At 41.1% G+C, this 15,864-nt stretch overlaps 2 protein-coding genes across 5 annotated transcripts; one reads left to right on the forward strand and one right to left on the reverse strand.

Annotated features, from left to right (window-relative positions):
- The first annotated feature begins 443 nt into the window (after positions 1-443).
- On the forward strand, positions 444-3,524 carry LOC115199961 (protein GUCD1). 4 transcript variants are annotated; one of them, XM_029762545.1, is made up of 6 exons: positions 444-888; positions 1,239-1,359; positions 1,466-1,631; positions 2,059-2,150; positions 2,288-2,529; positions 2,833-3,524. In XM_029762545.1, exons 1-6 carry the CDS (start codon positions 882-884, stop codon positions 2,922-2,924), a joined length of 720 nt encoding a protein of 239 aa, XP_029618405.1. In that variant the 5' UTR covers positions 444-881; the 3' UTR covers positions 2,925-3,524. The 4 variants fall into 4 exon arrangements, with proteins under 4 accessions (XP_029618405.1, XP_029618407.1, XP_029618408.1 ...); XM_029762547.1 differs by having other exon boundaries at positions 447-736; XM_029762548.1 differs by having other exon boundaries at positions 447-708.
- A 990-nt stretch (positions 3,525-4,514) lies between these two features.
- On the reverse strand, positions 4,515-14,153 carry upb1 (ureidopropionase, beta). The gene is made up of 9 exons (XM_029762543.1): positions 13,928-14,153; positions 12,284-12,455; positions 11,781-11,868; positions 11,042-11,136; positions 10,260-10,418; positions 7,677-7,928; positions 7,368-7,410; positions 5,258-5,412; positions 4,515-5,032 (listed from the first exon to the last, which is right to left on the reverse strand). Exons 1-9 carry the CDS (start codon positions 14,029-14,031, stop codon positions 4,949-4,951), a joined length of 1,152 nt encoding a protein of 383 aa, XP_029618403.1. The 5' UTR covers positions 14,032-14,153; the 3' UTR covers positions 4,515-4,948.
- Positions 14,154-15,864: the final 1,711 nt, after the last annotated feature.

Consider the following 15,864-nt stretch of genomic DNA (forward strand, 5'->3'; position numbering starts at 1 on the left):
TGAAACTAGAGATGCTCCTGAGTAGGATGGACCCCAATTTCATGCAAAACAGTTTACAGAAAATTGTGTATGGTGTAACATGTATGCCCAATATGAAACGATATTGTATTTAAGCTGATTTGGCATTCTTTAAGGGCTCCACAATGAGCAGCGACACTCCTCTGGGTGTAAACTAAAAGTTCTCCTGAGTAGAATAGACCCCCCTTATACTGCAACACAACGTACAGAAATTGTGTATGGTGCAATAAATTATAAGAGTACATACAAAAAAATAAACATTGTTGACAGTCTTGAAAAAATAAGAAAGAAAGAAATAAAACACATAATATCTCATTTAAATACTTTAATTATTATTTATATCATTACTAGTATAACATTTATAGATAATTGTGCACATTTTCCATCGTTTTCAACTAACTATTCATTTACAAAGCATACAGAACGGAAATGTTATGCTGAAGAGTCCAAAAATCCTTGATCCGGAAGAACTTAGTTATTCTTGCACACTTCGCAGTGGTGTTTCGTTTGTAGTTTTATCTGAATATAACTATATAGCTAGTTAGCTTACTAGCTAGCTGAACAGAACTGTCTGTGTACACTATAAACCATTCCTCAACAGTTCACATACGTCAAAGCTGTAGCTACCACTTTGAAGGATCTAACAGTTAACTTAGTGAACGAATCGACCATCAACTCGACCTACCAGATGTAAATAATTCTAACGTTATCTGTTAGGGTAAGCTAATTTCGTTGCTAGCTAGGCAGTCCCAGCCAACACCCTCATGAGGCAATCCGACTCCGGAGGATTAGCTAGCTACCAACTGTAAACAAGTCTGACTAACTTGGATTTTGCATCTAGCAGCAAAGAACAATCCTACAGAATGTCAGGTAAATGTAGTCATGTTCTAACTAGAGTTTGGTAGTTGACCCCACTTAATTTAGCTAACGTTAGCTAGCTAGCCACCAATGTAAACAGTGGAGCAAAAGCACCCCATCCATTTCATGACATTGTCACATGTGAATAGTACTTGCTTTCTATATCAGTGGTGCTAAAGGAATTTCCAATCCACGAGAAAAATATTAATTAACTAGCTAGCTAGTTTTGTAAACATGATTTGAAATTATTTAGAGAAGCTTGCCAGAACAGCGAGTAACAGACAGATTTAGGCCCAGGTGAGGCCAGTATCTATGATTGTGTACTTCTTTGCATCAACCTCATCATATCTTGTTTTTGACAGGTGATGCCATTCTGCTGAATGTACCTGTCATTCGGCAGCTGTACCACTGGGACTGTGGATTAGCCTGCGCAAGAATGGTTTTGAAGTACGGGAACATTTCATCATATACTTTACATACACGGTACACAGACTTGCATGTGTCGGCATTTTAACCACAGTAGATACAGAAAATTGTGACGCTGAAGACCTCATCATGCAAGTGTCACTTTTTGTCCATGATTTGCCAGGTACCTCCACCCTGTGAGTGATGAGGAGTTTCAGGGTGCTTGCTGGGAGCTGGAGCTGACGGAGAGCGTGTGGACAATTGACTTGGCCTACCTCCTGTGCCAGCTGGGGGTCAGGTACCGCTTCTGCACTCAGACACTGGGTGTTGACAAGGGCTTCAGGAATCAGGTAACGAGGCAACACACCCTCACAAGAAGTACAATAGTTATAATGTTTAGGTATGTCATGTACCCATTAAAAGGAGACCATTGTGCTCTTCCGGAAGTTTGGTTGGTGCATAGAACTTGTGAATTCACACTCAAAAAGATGTCGCATAGTTTTTTTTATTATTTTCATTGTATCAGGGATAATGTACACAGATGTTTCGGATTTGCAGCATTCTTCAGTGTGTAGAAGAAGGCTGTAAAGCTGAAATGTCCCTGATGAAATTAATAAAACAATTCTAAAAATGAAGTAAGCTTTATGCAACATCTTTTTGAGTGCGGACCCATCACACCTTTTTTGATGTAGCCCACCATAACAAATATCATTAATTCATTATTTAATTAACCTGAGAGACTTATCATGTGTTTGTGTTTCTTTGATCTTTTTCCAGTCCTTCTACAAAAAGCATTTTGACACGGAGGAAGACAGAGTGAACAAACTCTTCCTTAAGGCTGAGAGCAAGAGTGTCGTGGTGAAACAATGGTTAATTAACTTAGTGAAAAATAAAGACAAATTGTTCCAAAACGACCAGCTTGTCTGGTTAGTAATAGTTGTTTTCCAGACCTAGAGAGAGAATAACTAACATCCTAACTTTCTCCCTTTTTCAATGTCACCTGTAGCTCTGTGACAATTCAGGAAATCCAGGAACATGTTGACCAGAGCCATGTGGCCATAGTGCTGGTCAACGCTGTGGTTCTGGTGTGTGAACTCTGCTCTTCGCCTGTCAAGTACTGCTGTTTCCTGCCTGTGGGCCAGAAGTGCTTCTGCAGGAAGCCAGAATACCAGGGTCACTTCGTGGTGGTGTGCGGCTTCAACCGGAGCAGCGGCTGCATCTTCTACAACAACCCTGCCTACTCAGACCGTGAGTGCTCCCTCGACACATCTCCAACAGTAAACAGGGCCACTGGCATACCAGACCCATAAATCATTAAGTATAAGTGTGGAATAAATCGCATTGTATTTTTGGGCATTGAAGTTCTACTTTTAAACACTTCTTAATAAATTGCACAATAACATTAACACCCACACCTGACCCCTGCATAGTGCGTTGCATGAACATGTAACCAGAGGGTGAAAAGTTGGCCGTGTTCTTGGCAGTAAGCACAGATTGAGTAAGAGTGAAAATATCACATTGACAGAAAACCTTTGGGTGTTTTGCTTGCAGGCGTGTGTTGCACCAGCATTAGTAACTTTGAAGAGGCTCGAATGAGCTACGGGACAGATGAGGATATTCTGTTCATCTTCAAGGAGAGCTGATGGTGACGGTGCAGATGACGATGCAGATGGTCTCCACATCGTCATAGCGTCCCATCCTCACTATGATGACACACCAGTGGGTCTACAGGTCCCTGAACAGGGACTGCTGGTGCCAGCTCTGGCCCAGTGTTGTAGATGGGCCTGGGCTGTCCACTCCAGTGCTAACATGGCTGATTGCTCACAGAACATACAACACCACTCCAACGTCACCACACATAGCCCATGCTAGTCGTCAGTGTCTAAAGGAATAACAGCTGAAGAGATCAACAAAGCAAGTGTGGTTTTTACGTTGGTTGGGGGACAAGCAGATAGATGAAATAGAAGAAATGAATTTTGACAGTGTCTCCTATTGTTTAGTTTTAGTTGATTCTACCAATTGACATTGAAATATTTAGCAGTGCAAGCCTATAAATCCTATTCCTAATGCTGAGTGGACAAAATGCCAATGACACCCAAGATGTTTCTAAAGTTGGAGAGGAGGGCAAAACAATGCGCATACAAGGGCTTACGGCAACATGATGCTTTCTTAATGGTTTATTCTGGTGCCATGCTACTTGTCATGCAAGTCTGATGGGCCGTGTATAGCTGATTTCCTCCCCTAAGACTAGCCTGGTCTTATTTTATTAATAGTTTGATTTGTATTAATTGTATTTATTAAGGATCCTCATTAGCTGCTCAGCTACTCTCCCTGGAGTCCAGCAACATTAAGGCAGTTATATAACGTTTAAAACAGTACATGACATTACATTTCATAACACTTTACCCAATACATATAGTGTTCCCTCAGTGCACTACTCCACTATCACATATTTACAATACAACATCCATGTGTACGTGTGTGTAGAGTGTGTCTTATCATGTGTGTGTGTGTCTGCACAGTCCCCGCTGTTCCATAAGGTGTATTTTTATCTGTTTTTTTTTAATCTGATTCTACTGCTTCCATCAGTTACCTGATGTGAAATAGAGTTCCATGTAGCCATGGCTCTATGTAGTACTGTGCTCCTCCCATAGTCTGTTCTTGACTTGGGGAACGTGAAGAGACCTCTGGTGGCACGTCGGTTTGTTAAACTTAACTTATTATTTAGGATTTTCTAATAACAGGGAAGAGGGAGAAATTGTTATTGAAAGACTCAGGTAATTAATGTCAATGAAGTCTGATGTGTGGTACTACGATGGCAAACCCATTTCACAAACTAATTTCCTTAATGCAATACGCCTTGACCAATAGCCTGTTTATGGAACCAAATCTGCCCGGCAGGCTTAGATGTCGGCAATCAGGACATCATGTTCAACCTCAGCCAGCTGCTTTGAACAGACTTTGCTCTTGTTGTGTGCACCAGATAATCAGTTAACTTCGTTTTCATCGGAAGGTCCCTTTTCAGGGTTGCACTACATGCCTCGATCTCCATGCTCTTTAAGTTTGAAAAAAGGGAGAATGGAGACAGTGTAAAGTCTGAAATACTCAGTACGGGGTGTGGATGCTTTGTAGGTTTTTCTTCAGTGTATGACTTAACACTACCGTAAAGTTTTAAAGGACTTCGATCATAAGATGTTTTCTGTTGAAAACCGCAATCAAGTAGAGACAACACGTAGAATGACACCTTTATTTAATTCTCATTCAACATTTATTTTTACATTTTGGTACCATGGATGATATTGCACTATGGTATTTGTACCAGCCATAATTATGTATTATTTAATTTATATTTTAACATAAGATATTTTCCCAATCTATAAATGGGTGGGAAGACAATTTATTCCTGGTTGTGTATTTGTTATGAGCATGTTATGTGTTAAAATGGCTAACTTTAAAAAAAAAAAAAAAGAAAATAAATCCAATTACATACTGTAATCAATAAAATAATTTGAACAAATAATTTGGTTTAGTTCATGGCTGGCTTGGTCTGTTCATACTCTTGATGGCACTAGACATGTCTGCCTCAGTGACTTCATGTCCTCATTGAGATACGGTCTACAGTGCAGCACGTCTCCATGTAGAGGTCCCTTCAGGACACATAGATCTTCTACTCCTTGATAATGTTGGGTTTGAAGTCCTGCTTGGTGGCCCTGGTGAGCTCCTCTGCATACTCTGCATACCTCCCAGTCATCTGCAAATAGTTACAATGCAAATGTAATAGACCAGGGTTGTGTTATCGCCTAACTGAAAGCTAGAAAGGTAGACCAGATAGTGATGTCTGTTAGGCAAAAATGCATTTCCAATAAGGACGCAATGAACTGCTATTACTGCCAAAAACATGAGCTGAAATAATGTAAAAGATGGCCCATGGTATGTGCAATTCTTGTGAAATAAGGTTCTTATGAAAGTAGTTCACCTTAAAACTCCATTTGTCACTGATTTGCCTGGTCAGGTTGAGGTCCATTTCGGTCACAAGGAGTCCGTCACGGGTTCTGGACAGGCCTGGTGAGCGGCTGCCATCCGGAGCAGCCACATAGCTTGACCCATAGAAGTACCCGAAATCTTGGTGAGCTATAAAAGAACAATGACAGGACTCTAGTTGACAATGAGCTTTTCAATAAAACTAGTCAGAGGAATCCCAACTGAATGACAGATAGCTCGTGTCTACCTGGTCAGATTTCACCTACGTGTAACAAGAGTAGGGCAGGACTGCATGTTCAAACTGACACTTTATACATGGGTAATGAAGTCTTTGGATATGAGTGTGGATATAACGTTCAGAAACATGACACTTGTTGACTTGGCTGCTTTCCCCAGGCCTGTTCTGAGTGTCAACAGCAAACAGACACTTTGCTTTGGGGTGTGGCTCACAGTGAGGAGCAAAAGTATTGGGACAGTGACACATTTGTTGTTTTGGCTCTGTACTCCAGCACTTTGGATGATACAATGAATATGAGGTTAACGTGCAGACTGTCCGCTTTAATTTAAGGGTATTTTCCTCCATATCGGGTGAACCGTTTAGAAATTACAGCACTCTTTGTACACAGTCCTCCCATTTTAGGCAACCAAAAGTATTTGGACAAATTCAGTTACACCGAGTATACAAAACATTAAGAAAACCATGTCTTTCCAAGACAGACTGACCAGGTGAATCAGTCTTGATGTCATTTGTTAAATCCACTTCAAATCAGTGTAGATGAAGGGGAGGAGACAGGTTAAAGAAGTATTTCTAAGCCTTGAGACATGGATTGTGTACAGTCTGTGTGCCATTCAGAAGGTGAAAGGGCAAGATAAAATATTTAAGTGCCTTTGAACGGGGTATTGTAGTAGGTGCCAGGCGCACCGGTTTGTGTCGAGAACTGCAACGCTGCTGGGTTTTTCACACTCAACAGTTTCCCGTGTGAATCAAGAATGGTCTTAATGGGAAACAGACACATCACAAATCCTCAACTGGCAGCTTCATTAAATAGTACCAGCAAAACACTAGTCTCAATGGCAGTAGTGAAGAGGCAACTCTGGCCAATGCTGGCCTTCTAGGCAGAGTTGCAAAGAAAAAGCCATATCTCAGACTGGCCAATAAAAATAAAAGATTAAGATGGGCAAAAGAACAGACACTGGACAGAGGAACTCTGCCTAGAAGGCCAGCATCCCGGAGTCGCCTCTTCACTGTTGACGTTGAGACTGGTGTTTTGCGGGTACTATTTAATGAAGCTGCCAGTTGAGGACTTGTGAGGCGTCTGTTTCTCAAACTAGACACTCTAATGTACTTGTCCTCTTGCTCAGTTTTGCCCCCGGGGCCTCCCACTCCTCTTTCTATTCTGGTTAGAGACAGTTTGCGGTGTTCTGTGAAGGGAGTAATGTTGTACGAGATCTTCAGTTTCTTGGCAATTTCTTGCATGGAATAGCCTTCATTTCTCTGAACAAGAATAGACTGACGAGTTTCAGAAGAAAGTTCTTTGTTTCTGGCCATTTTGAGCCTGTAATCGAACCACAAATGCTGACGCTCCAAATACTCAACTAGTCTAAAGAAGGCCAGTTTTATTGCTTCTTTAATCAGAACAGTTTTCAGCAGTGCTAACATAATTGCAAAAGTGTTTTCTAATGATCAATTAGCCTTTTAAAATGATAAACTTGGATTAGCTAACACAATGTACCATTGGAACATAGGAGTGATGGTTGCTGATAATGGACCTCTGTACGCCAATGTAGATATTCCATAAACAAATGAGCCGTTTCCAGCTACAATAGTCATTTACAACATTAACAATATTTTCACTGTATTTTTGATCATTTTGATGTTATGTTAATGGACAAAAAATGTGCTTTTCTTTCAAAAACAAGGACATTTCTAACTGACCCCAAACCTTTGAATGGTAGTGTACATCCATGTAAAATTCTTGACAGAAAGATGCAGTGGTGAGTTGAAATAGAGATATGCATATGACTATATTTTGTCACAGGCAGGAGAGGACAAAGTAATATGCATGATATTACGCTGTCCTAAAAAAAGACTAAAAGATTCATACCTTTTTTTCCATCCCCAGAGGTGAACTCATTGTTAAAGTGCTCCTACATAAAACAAAAGATATCTTTGTCAAAAAGAGAATCATGATGGCACATACATAATGTAATTTACACCAGCTGTGAAGTCTAGAAGTGGCATATATGGCTATACACAATAGAATGACCAGTATACTGTAGATAATTGGACTATGGAGGCAGTAGGGGGCAGCATAAAATAGATGTTACAATGCCTCTAGGACTTGGCTCAATAATAGGTGGTTGAAATAGAGAAAGATGTGCAACAAAATAATCCCGTTTTTGGTGGTACTTACTGTCCCAACACGGTTGATTCCACAGGTGAAGCAGTGGTTTGCTATAGCTGCATTCCTAGCCTCGATTGACCACATGGGCTCACTGAGTCCTCCAACAGTTGCAGAGGGGTTGAAGATGATCTCTGCTCCATTCATGCTGTACATGAACCAGTTGAGAGGATGATGGCGCCCATAGCAGATGTTCACAGCAATCCTTCCAAACTGAGTCTGAAACACTTTGTGGCCAGTGTTTCCCTCCATGTAATATGTGGACTGAGTTAGGGAGGGAAGAAAAATATGTCAAAGCAAAAGTCTATGCATATCTGCATCGAGTACAGTATATCTTCCATAAAAACATGTAAGAGGTCAGCTTAACAGGGTTACATGTAAGGAAATATAGAAAAAAAAGACAAAAGTTAAAGAAGGTTCAAATAAATTCTCATAGAAATATATTAGACCTGTAGAGGTTAAGGAAATTGTTGATACTATAGGTGTCAGTGTAGGACAATAAACATGAGCAATGAACATGTCATACATGCCATGTCATCTGCATGAATATGCATAATCCATTGACCTGTAAATAGGTTTAGTGGATGACGTGACTTATTGAAAAATGCCCGAAATGAGCGTGCACCCATGTCTTCCTACATACACCATTGTGGGAGCTGGACATTAGGACTTACTGTTTGATAAACAAATAGGACACTATTCGATTAATATGTACACAGTGATCTGCTCAGAACTTGTACACTTACAGTGCATTCGGAAAGTATTCAGACCCATTGACTTTTTCCACATTTTGTTACATTATAGCCTTACTCTAAAATGGATTAAATAAATAAAAAATCCTCAGAAATCTACACCCCATAATGAAAAAGTGAAAACCGGTTTTTAGATTTTTTTGGCCAAAAAATATATAAATGAAATACCTTATTTACATAGGTATTCAGACCCTTTGCTATGAGACTCGAAATTGAGCTCAGGTGCATCCTGTTTGCATTGATCATCCTTGAGATGTTTCTACAACTTCACTGGAGTCCACCTGTGGTAAATTCAATTAATTGGACATGATTTGAAAAGGCACACATCTGTCTATATAAGGTCTCACAGTTGATAGTGCATATCAGAGCAAAAACCAAGCCATGAGGTCGAAGGAATTGTCCATAGAGCGCAGAGACAGGATTGTGTCGAGGCACAGATCTGGGGAAGGGTACCAAAACATGTCTGCAGCATTGAAGGTCCCCAAGAACACAGTGGCCTCCATCATTCTTAAATGGAAGAAGTTTGGAACCACCAAATTTCTTCCTAGTGCAGGCCGCCCGGCCACACTGAGCAATCAGGGGAAAAGGGTCTTGGTCAGGGAGGTGACCAAGATCCTGATGGTCCCTCTGACAGAGCTCTAGAGTTCATCTCTGGAGAACCTTCCAGAAGGACAACTATCTCTGCAGCACTCTACCAATCATGCCTTTATGGTAGAGTGGCCAGACGGAAGCCATTCCTCAGTAAAAGGCACATGAAAGCCTGCTTGGAGTTTGCCAAAAGGCCTCTAAAGACTCTCAGACCATGAGAAACAAGATTCTCTGGTCTGATGAAACCAAAATTGAACTCTTGGGCTTGAATGCCAAGTGTCAAGGCTGGAGGAAACCTGGCACAATCCCTACGGTGAAGCATGGTGTTGGCAGGATCATGCTGTGGGGATGTTTTCCGGAGGAAGAGACTGGGAGACTAGTCAGGATCGAGGGAAAGTACAGAGAGATCCTTGATGAAAACCTGCTCCAAAGCGCTCGGGACCTCAGACTGGGGCGAAGGTTCACCTTCCAACAGGACAACAACCCTAAGCACACAGCCAAGACAACGCAGGAGTGGCTTTCAGTCTCTGATTGTCCTAGAGTAGCCCAGCCAGAACCCGGACTTGAACCCGAGCGAACATCTCTGGAGAGACCTGAAAATAGCTGTGCAGCAACGCTCCCCATCCAACCTGACAGAGCTTGAAAGGATCTGCCGAGAGGAATGGGAGAAACTCCACAAATACAGGTGTGCCAAGCTTGTAGCATCATACCTGAGAAGACTCGAGGCTGTAATCGCTGCCAAAGGTGCTTCAACAAAGAACTGAGTAAAGGGTCTGTTTTTGCTTTGTCATTAGAGGGTATTGTGTATAGATTGATGAGGGGAAAAAACTATTTTTTAGCAATTTTAGAATAAGGCTGTAACGTAACAAAATGTGGAAAAAGTCAAGGTGTCGGAATACTTTCCGAAGGCACTGTACATCTACATAACCTTTCAGACATAGAAAGCTCACCATGTACTGCACAGCAAGTATGGCAGTAAAGTAGGGTAGGAGGTGTGCTGTCCACACATGCAAGAGCCCTCTCTGAACCCTGTAATTTAACTAGTGCCATTGTGCTTTCACTGTTCAATTCCTTGAGGCTCATTGCAAAACCATATTCTGTGAAAGAAGGCACCAGTTCCCTGTCTCAGCTGTGAGACATACAGTACTGTATACTGGATGTTAAATCACTTTGTGACAAATTGGGCTGTATACATACAATTGTTTATTGATTGTTTGATCGCTGATAAAAAAAAATGATTGATTACTGTACTGACCTCGTTGAAGTCTCCCACTCGGGGAATGTGATTCTTCCTGGTTTTACCCAGCACGCTGCCCGAGTTAGAGACCACAACTGCCGTGTTCCACAGAACGTTGTGTACCTCCTCTCGCTCCAAAATGGGCGATATCACTACCATATTGTATTTCTTTGCCAGCTAAAGACAAACGAGAGCAGTTTTAGACATGGGTCATCATACAAAGACACAAGGCTGAAATTGCCCATCTTTATCAGCACACATACAGAATGTATACATACAGGGATGTATTGTGGACAACAGCGCACAGCTACGTGCTGGAATGCTCATCTCAGATGGCAGCTGATGTTTTTTGACATGTTTTAGTCCCCAAGCTGAGCATGAATTCCCACTGCAAACATTTATTATTCAATATTATTACTCAATATTATTATTCAATATTATTAGCTTGCGAACTAACCTACAGTACAGTCACTCTGTTTCTTAAAACAGTATACATTCAACAATTAGGCCTATATAAATGTTGTAGAATGTGCCTTGTAATTAATCATAATGGAACATTATTTCACACGCTAAATAATACACTAAGGAGCAATGCCAATCTATGCAATGACATTATTTAACTGTTTCATATCTGTTAGTTGCTGTAAAAGGAATTTGTAAAACTTCAGTATAGTTGTGCATACTTACTAACCATACTATTAAATGGCTAATACTCTGACTGTTCTCAGAGTATAAGTCACTAGCAGTGTTGCATTAGACATGGTACATTCCTGTACTCTGGATGACCCCTGACCTCTCACCTCTTGGCAGAAGCGGGTAGTGTATCCTTCTTCTGCAGACTCAGCAAATTCTGTCCACGGTTCTTTCTCCCGGGTACAGAAAGCAAAGGGCATAGCTGTGGTGGGGAACAAAGCAGGATCATCTCTAAAAACTCAAGGCAATAAGAGTAAGGCAAGAGAGCAGTTAAACATCACTTTGGGTGCATATCATAAGTACATTTCTCAGAGGACAGAAAATATGCTCTAACTATTTGTCACATGATCCTTCTTTACACCACGAGAAGCATTTTGGTGCAAACTTCTGTGTACGCTTATCAATGCTGTAAATAGTTGTGGGATAGGGGGTCACCTCCCTTGCGGGACACTTTGGGGTGAGTTTAGTATGTTTCTATACTGGGAGACTCTAAGGAACCAGAGTAATGCACTTCTCATTCACAACACATCAAAATGCCATTTAGGAGCCAAAACAAATAGGACAACAGACTGTTTGGTGTGCTGCTGATGTCCCTATGACCAATTAAGGACAAATGAACCTACTGCCATATACCCAGATCCTATCACCTTGGCTAATCCAATATCACCCTGTTATAATTCCACATTTCTACAGTTACTGTAAAGTGAACAAGCACAATTTGTATCCTATTTAAAGTGGAATTACCGTATTCTCTGTAACAAATTGCACAAAGAAAAGTTTTGGGAAAGCATTGATAAGCTCTAATAGGCTACCCCAGTAAGACCGAGATTTAGTTATGTCACTCACTCCAGGCCTCCTGAAAGCAGACAATGTTGACCCCACACATGGCCGCCACATCCACCATCTCACCAATCCTTTTGTGGAGCGCTGTGATCTGGGCAGAGGGATAAACACAGGGATCAGTCACCAAGCCTCATGCATCTTCTCAACACTGCTCATAGCAGGGACTTGAAAGTGCAATTGTAACTTCACATGCATATATAATGAGAAGGAAGAGAGAAAGCCATAGCTTTAAACAATATTGTAGTAGGCTTTGGTTGGTAAAATAAATGGAATCCATGTAGTCATTCTCTTTTTTTAAAGTTATTATGTAACCTTTATTTAACTAGGCAAGTCAGTTAATAACAAATTCTTATTTTCAATGACAGCCTAGGTGGGTTAACTGCCTTGTTCAGGGGCAGAACGACAGATTTGTAACTTGTCAGCTCAGGGATTCGAACTTGCAACCTTTACGGTTACTAGTCCAACGCTCTAACCACTAGGCTACGCTGCCACCCCGCTTCTCTAACCTGATCCAGGACAGGGGCATCAGTGGGCAGGACGATGCGGTTTTGAATGAGGCCCACCCGGACAGTTCTCGGGGTCCTGAGCTGCTCCATGGAAGCTTCAAACATGTACCCCTGAAGCTCAAAGTCCCCCTCCAAAGCTGCCTCCACTGCACATGCTGGTAGAACCAACTTCCTGCAAGAGATTGTCAAATGTGCTGTAAACCTTTTAGTTTCAAGGAGGAAATAAATCAATATGCGGAGGGCCAGAATGTCAGATAACCCTAATTACCCAGACAAAAATGACTTCATTGACTCTCATCTGGGTTCACAGACCCTCAGCAACACATGTATTGCTAGTAAAACCTACAAAGAAGTGCGTTGTTGTGTGATTGTATTAACAGTTGGCTAACTAACAAAATAACAAAACATTGTTTTTGATTTAACTATCCCTTTATTTTGGCCACGGCTGCCAGGGTGCACCAACCATATTCTTAAGACTGAGGATTACCCAGTGAAAGGCTCAATACTGCCCCCATCTACAGGCACAAATATGACAGAGGTTGAAAGGACACTGACTGGTCAAAGTCCACTTGATTGTAAATCATTTACTCACTATGCAGAACATCATAGTGAAAAGGAATGATTGGATAGGAAAAATAAAGACTGCAATATTTTCCTATATGTTTCACTTTATAGTAGCAGTGTGAAAATGTGGCCATACATACTGTCCAAGTAGTTATGAAACTTGATCTATTTTCTCTGTTAGCCTACTAGCCAGCAGATCTGACCCGCTTGCTTACAGCTGCACTAGGGTTGGACAGGCTTCCACTGTCGATTAAGACGCCATAGAAGCCAGTGCGAGATATGAGATATGGCTCGGAAAACATACCTCAATCCAGGGATGAGAAACGTGTTGCACTCAATGATTTATATATACAATAGATGACTGATAGGGGGTGCTGTGTTGAAGCCACCGTGTCTCCATCTTGGTACCCCAACCATTGTAAAAAATGTTTTGGACGTTATAGAAATGCATGTATTAATATCTCTATTTGTTTTGTATTATGTATGTATTATTTTAAAGACACCTTAATGTATGCTTTTAAAATATATTATGTGATCTAAACATACAAAATAAAAACATTAAAATATATATATACATTTCCTTTAAAGTAGATTTTTTTTAGATTACTAATGTTACTGTCCCAACTACAATAAATAAATACTTAAATACATGTAATTTTGTCAATTTAAATACTGTAAAATTCCATTCATTCCTATGGAGGACTTCTCCTACTGGGGAGTGTCACAAAGGAGCAGATTGGCTGACACTGCCATTCCAAAATGACTGCTTTGGCTTCTACTACCTAGCATGAGGACGAAAAGGAAAGTTTTCCGGAAAAAATAGCAGTCGTTCAATCTTTTCGATGTAACAGTTGGGATAAGTTGACAATTCGGAGTACAATGTCTTTCTCATTACTGGATTGAGGTACGTTTTCCGAGCCATATCTCGTGCCGGCTCCATGTTGTCTTAATCTATACAGGAATCCTGTCTGACCCTAGTGCAGCTATAAACAAGCGGGTCAGATCTGCTGGCTAGTAACCTACAGACAGGATTTTTTAACCCTTATAATGTTGCGTGCAGAATTCGACAGAACAACTCACTTGGTTTCTTTTCCAAACAAGATTCGTTTAACTTCTTTCAGTTCCTGATCTGGAATATGTTTCTCCAATATCTTCTCCAGAGATTCAAACTCAGACCCCGACATTTTGAGGCTCCTTCTGTATACTGTCCAAGCCTTGTGCGTATGTTTGTGAATCCGATAGCCTAGTAAACCCACCCCTTCGACTATTGGGCAAAATCGACATAGTTAATTTTGCTTCAGTTATGCAACCAGCCCGATTCCATCACATTTCACATCGTCAAATGTCATGCTCAGCACTACAGGAAGTATGCTTTTGACAGGTCTCAGGTGTAGTATCGGACTAGGGTATGTTTACTGTGTCTACAAATGTACTGAACAAAAATATAAACACAACATGAAAAATGTCAAAGATTTTATTGAATGACAGTTTATGTAAGGAAATCAGTCAAATGAAATACATTAATTAGGCCCTAATCTATGGATCACATGACTGGGAATACGGATACATATTGTAACGGGTTTATATGCGCGGATGTCGATATTGACTGCCGCTTGAGCATGCTTTTGGGAGACAACCGATAGCGCGCTGGACTTCGGGCTAGAAGATCGAGGGTTCGAGGCCTGCTCCCTGCCATTTTCATAACAATATGTTGGCCAGAGATACATGTAAAAAAAACCAAGGAGGGTGGATCAGAAAACCAGTCAGTATCTGGTGACCACCATTTGCTTCATGTAGCGCGACACATCTATTTCACCTAGAGTCGATCAAGTTGATTGTGGTCTGTTGACCTACTCCTCTTCAATGCCTGTGCGAAGTTGCTGAATATCAAATCAAATTGTATTGGTCACATGCGCCGAATACAACACGTGCAGAACTTACCGTGAAATGCTTACTTACAAGCCCTGAAAAGATTTACTAAACAAAGGTACGGAGTCAATGTGCGGGAGTACAGGTTAGTTTAGGTAATTTGTACATGTAGGTAGGGTAAAGTGACTATGCATAGATAATAAACAGCGAGTAGCAGCAGTGTAAAAAGGGGGTCAATGCAAATAGTCTAGGTGGAGATTTGATTAATTGTTCAGCAGTCATGGCTTGGGGGTAGAAGTTGAGCCTTTTTGACCTAGATATTGGAGGGGACTGGAACACGCTGTCTTACACGTCAACACAGAGCATCCCAAACATACTCACAACCACAGACCACATGTCTGGTGAGTATGCAGGCCATGGAAGAACTGGGACATTTTCAGATTCCAGGAATTGTGTACAGATCCTAGCAACATGGGGCCGTGCATTATCATGCTGAAACATGAGGTGATGGCAGCGGATGAATGTTACGACAATGGACTCGCCATGGTATCTCTCTATGCATTCAAACTGCCATAGATAAAATGCAATTGTGTTCGTTGTCTGTAGCTTATGCCTGCCCATACCATAACCTCACCGCCACCATGGGGCACTCTGTTCACAACATTGACATCAGTAAACCGCTTGCCCACACAACGCCATACACGTGGTCTGCGGTTGTGAGGCTGGCTTGTTCATACTGCTAAATTCTCTAAATTGGTGGCTTATGGTACAGATATGAACATTAAATTATCTGGCAACAGCTCTGGTGGGCATTCCTGTAGTCAGCATGCCAATTGCACTCTCCTTCAAAACTTTAGACATCTGTTGCATTGTGACGTGTGACAAAACTGTACATTTTAGTGGTCTTTTATTGTCCCCAGCACAAGGTGCACCTGTGTAATGATCACACTGTTTAATCAGCTTCTTGATATGCCACGCCTTTCAGGTAATAAGCGTTTTGTGCATATGGAACATTTCTGGGATCTTATATTTCAACTCATGAAATATGGGACTAACATTTATATTGTTGTTCAGTACATATATAGGCTACCTTTATTAGTTGGTCAACTAATAATTTAATTTAAACATTATTAATTGTTGTGAATACA

Source organism: Salmo trutta, chromosome 9 (assembly GCF_901001165.1).
Source record: "Salmo trutta chromosome 9, fSalTru1.1, whole genome shotgun sequence".
Lineage (NCBI taxonomy): Eukaryota > Metazoa > Chordata > Actinopteri > Salmoniformes > Salmonidae > Salmo > Salmo trutta.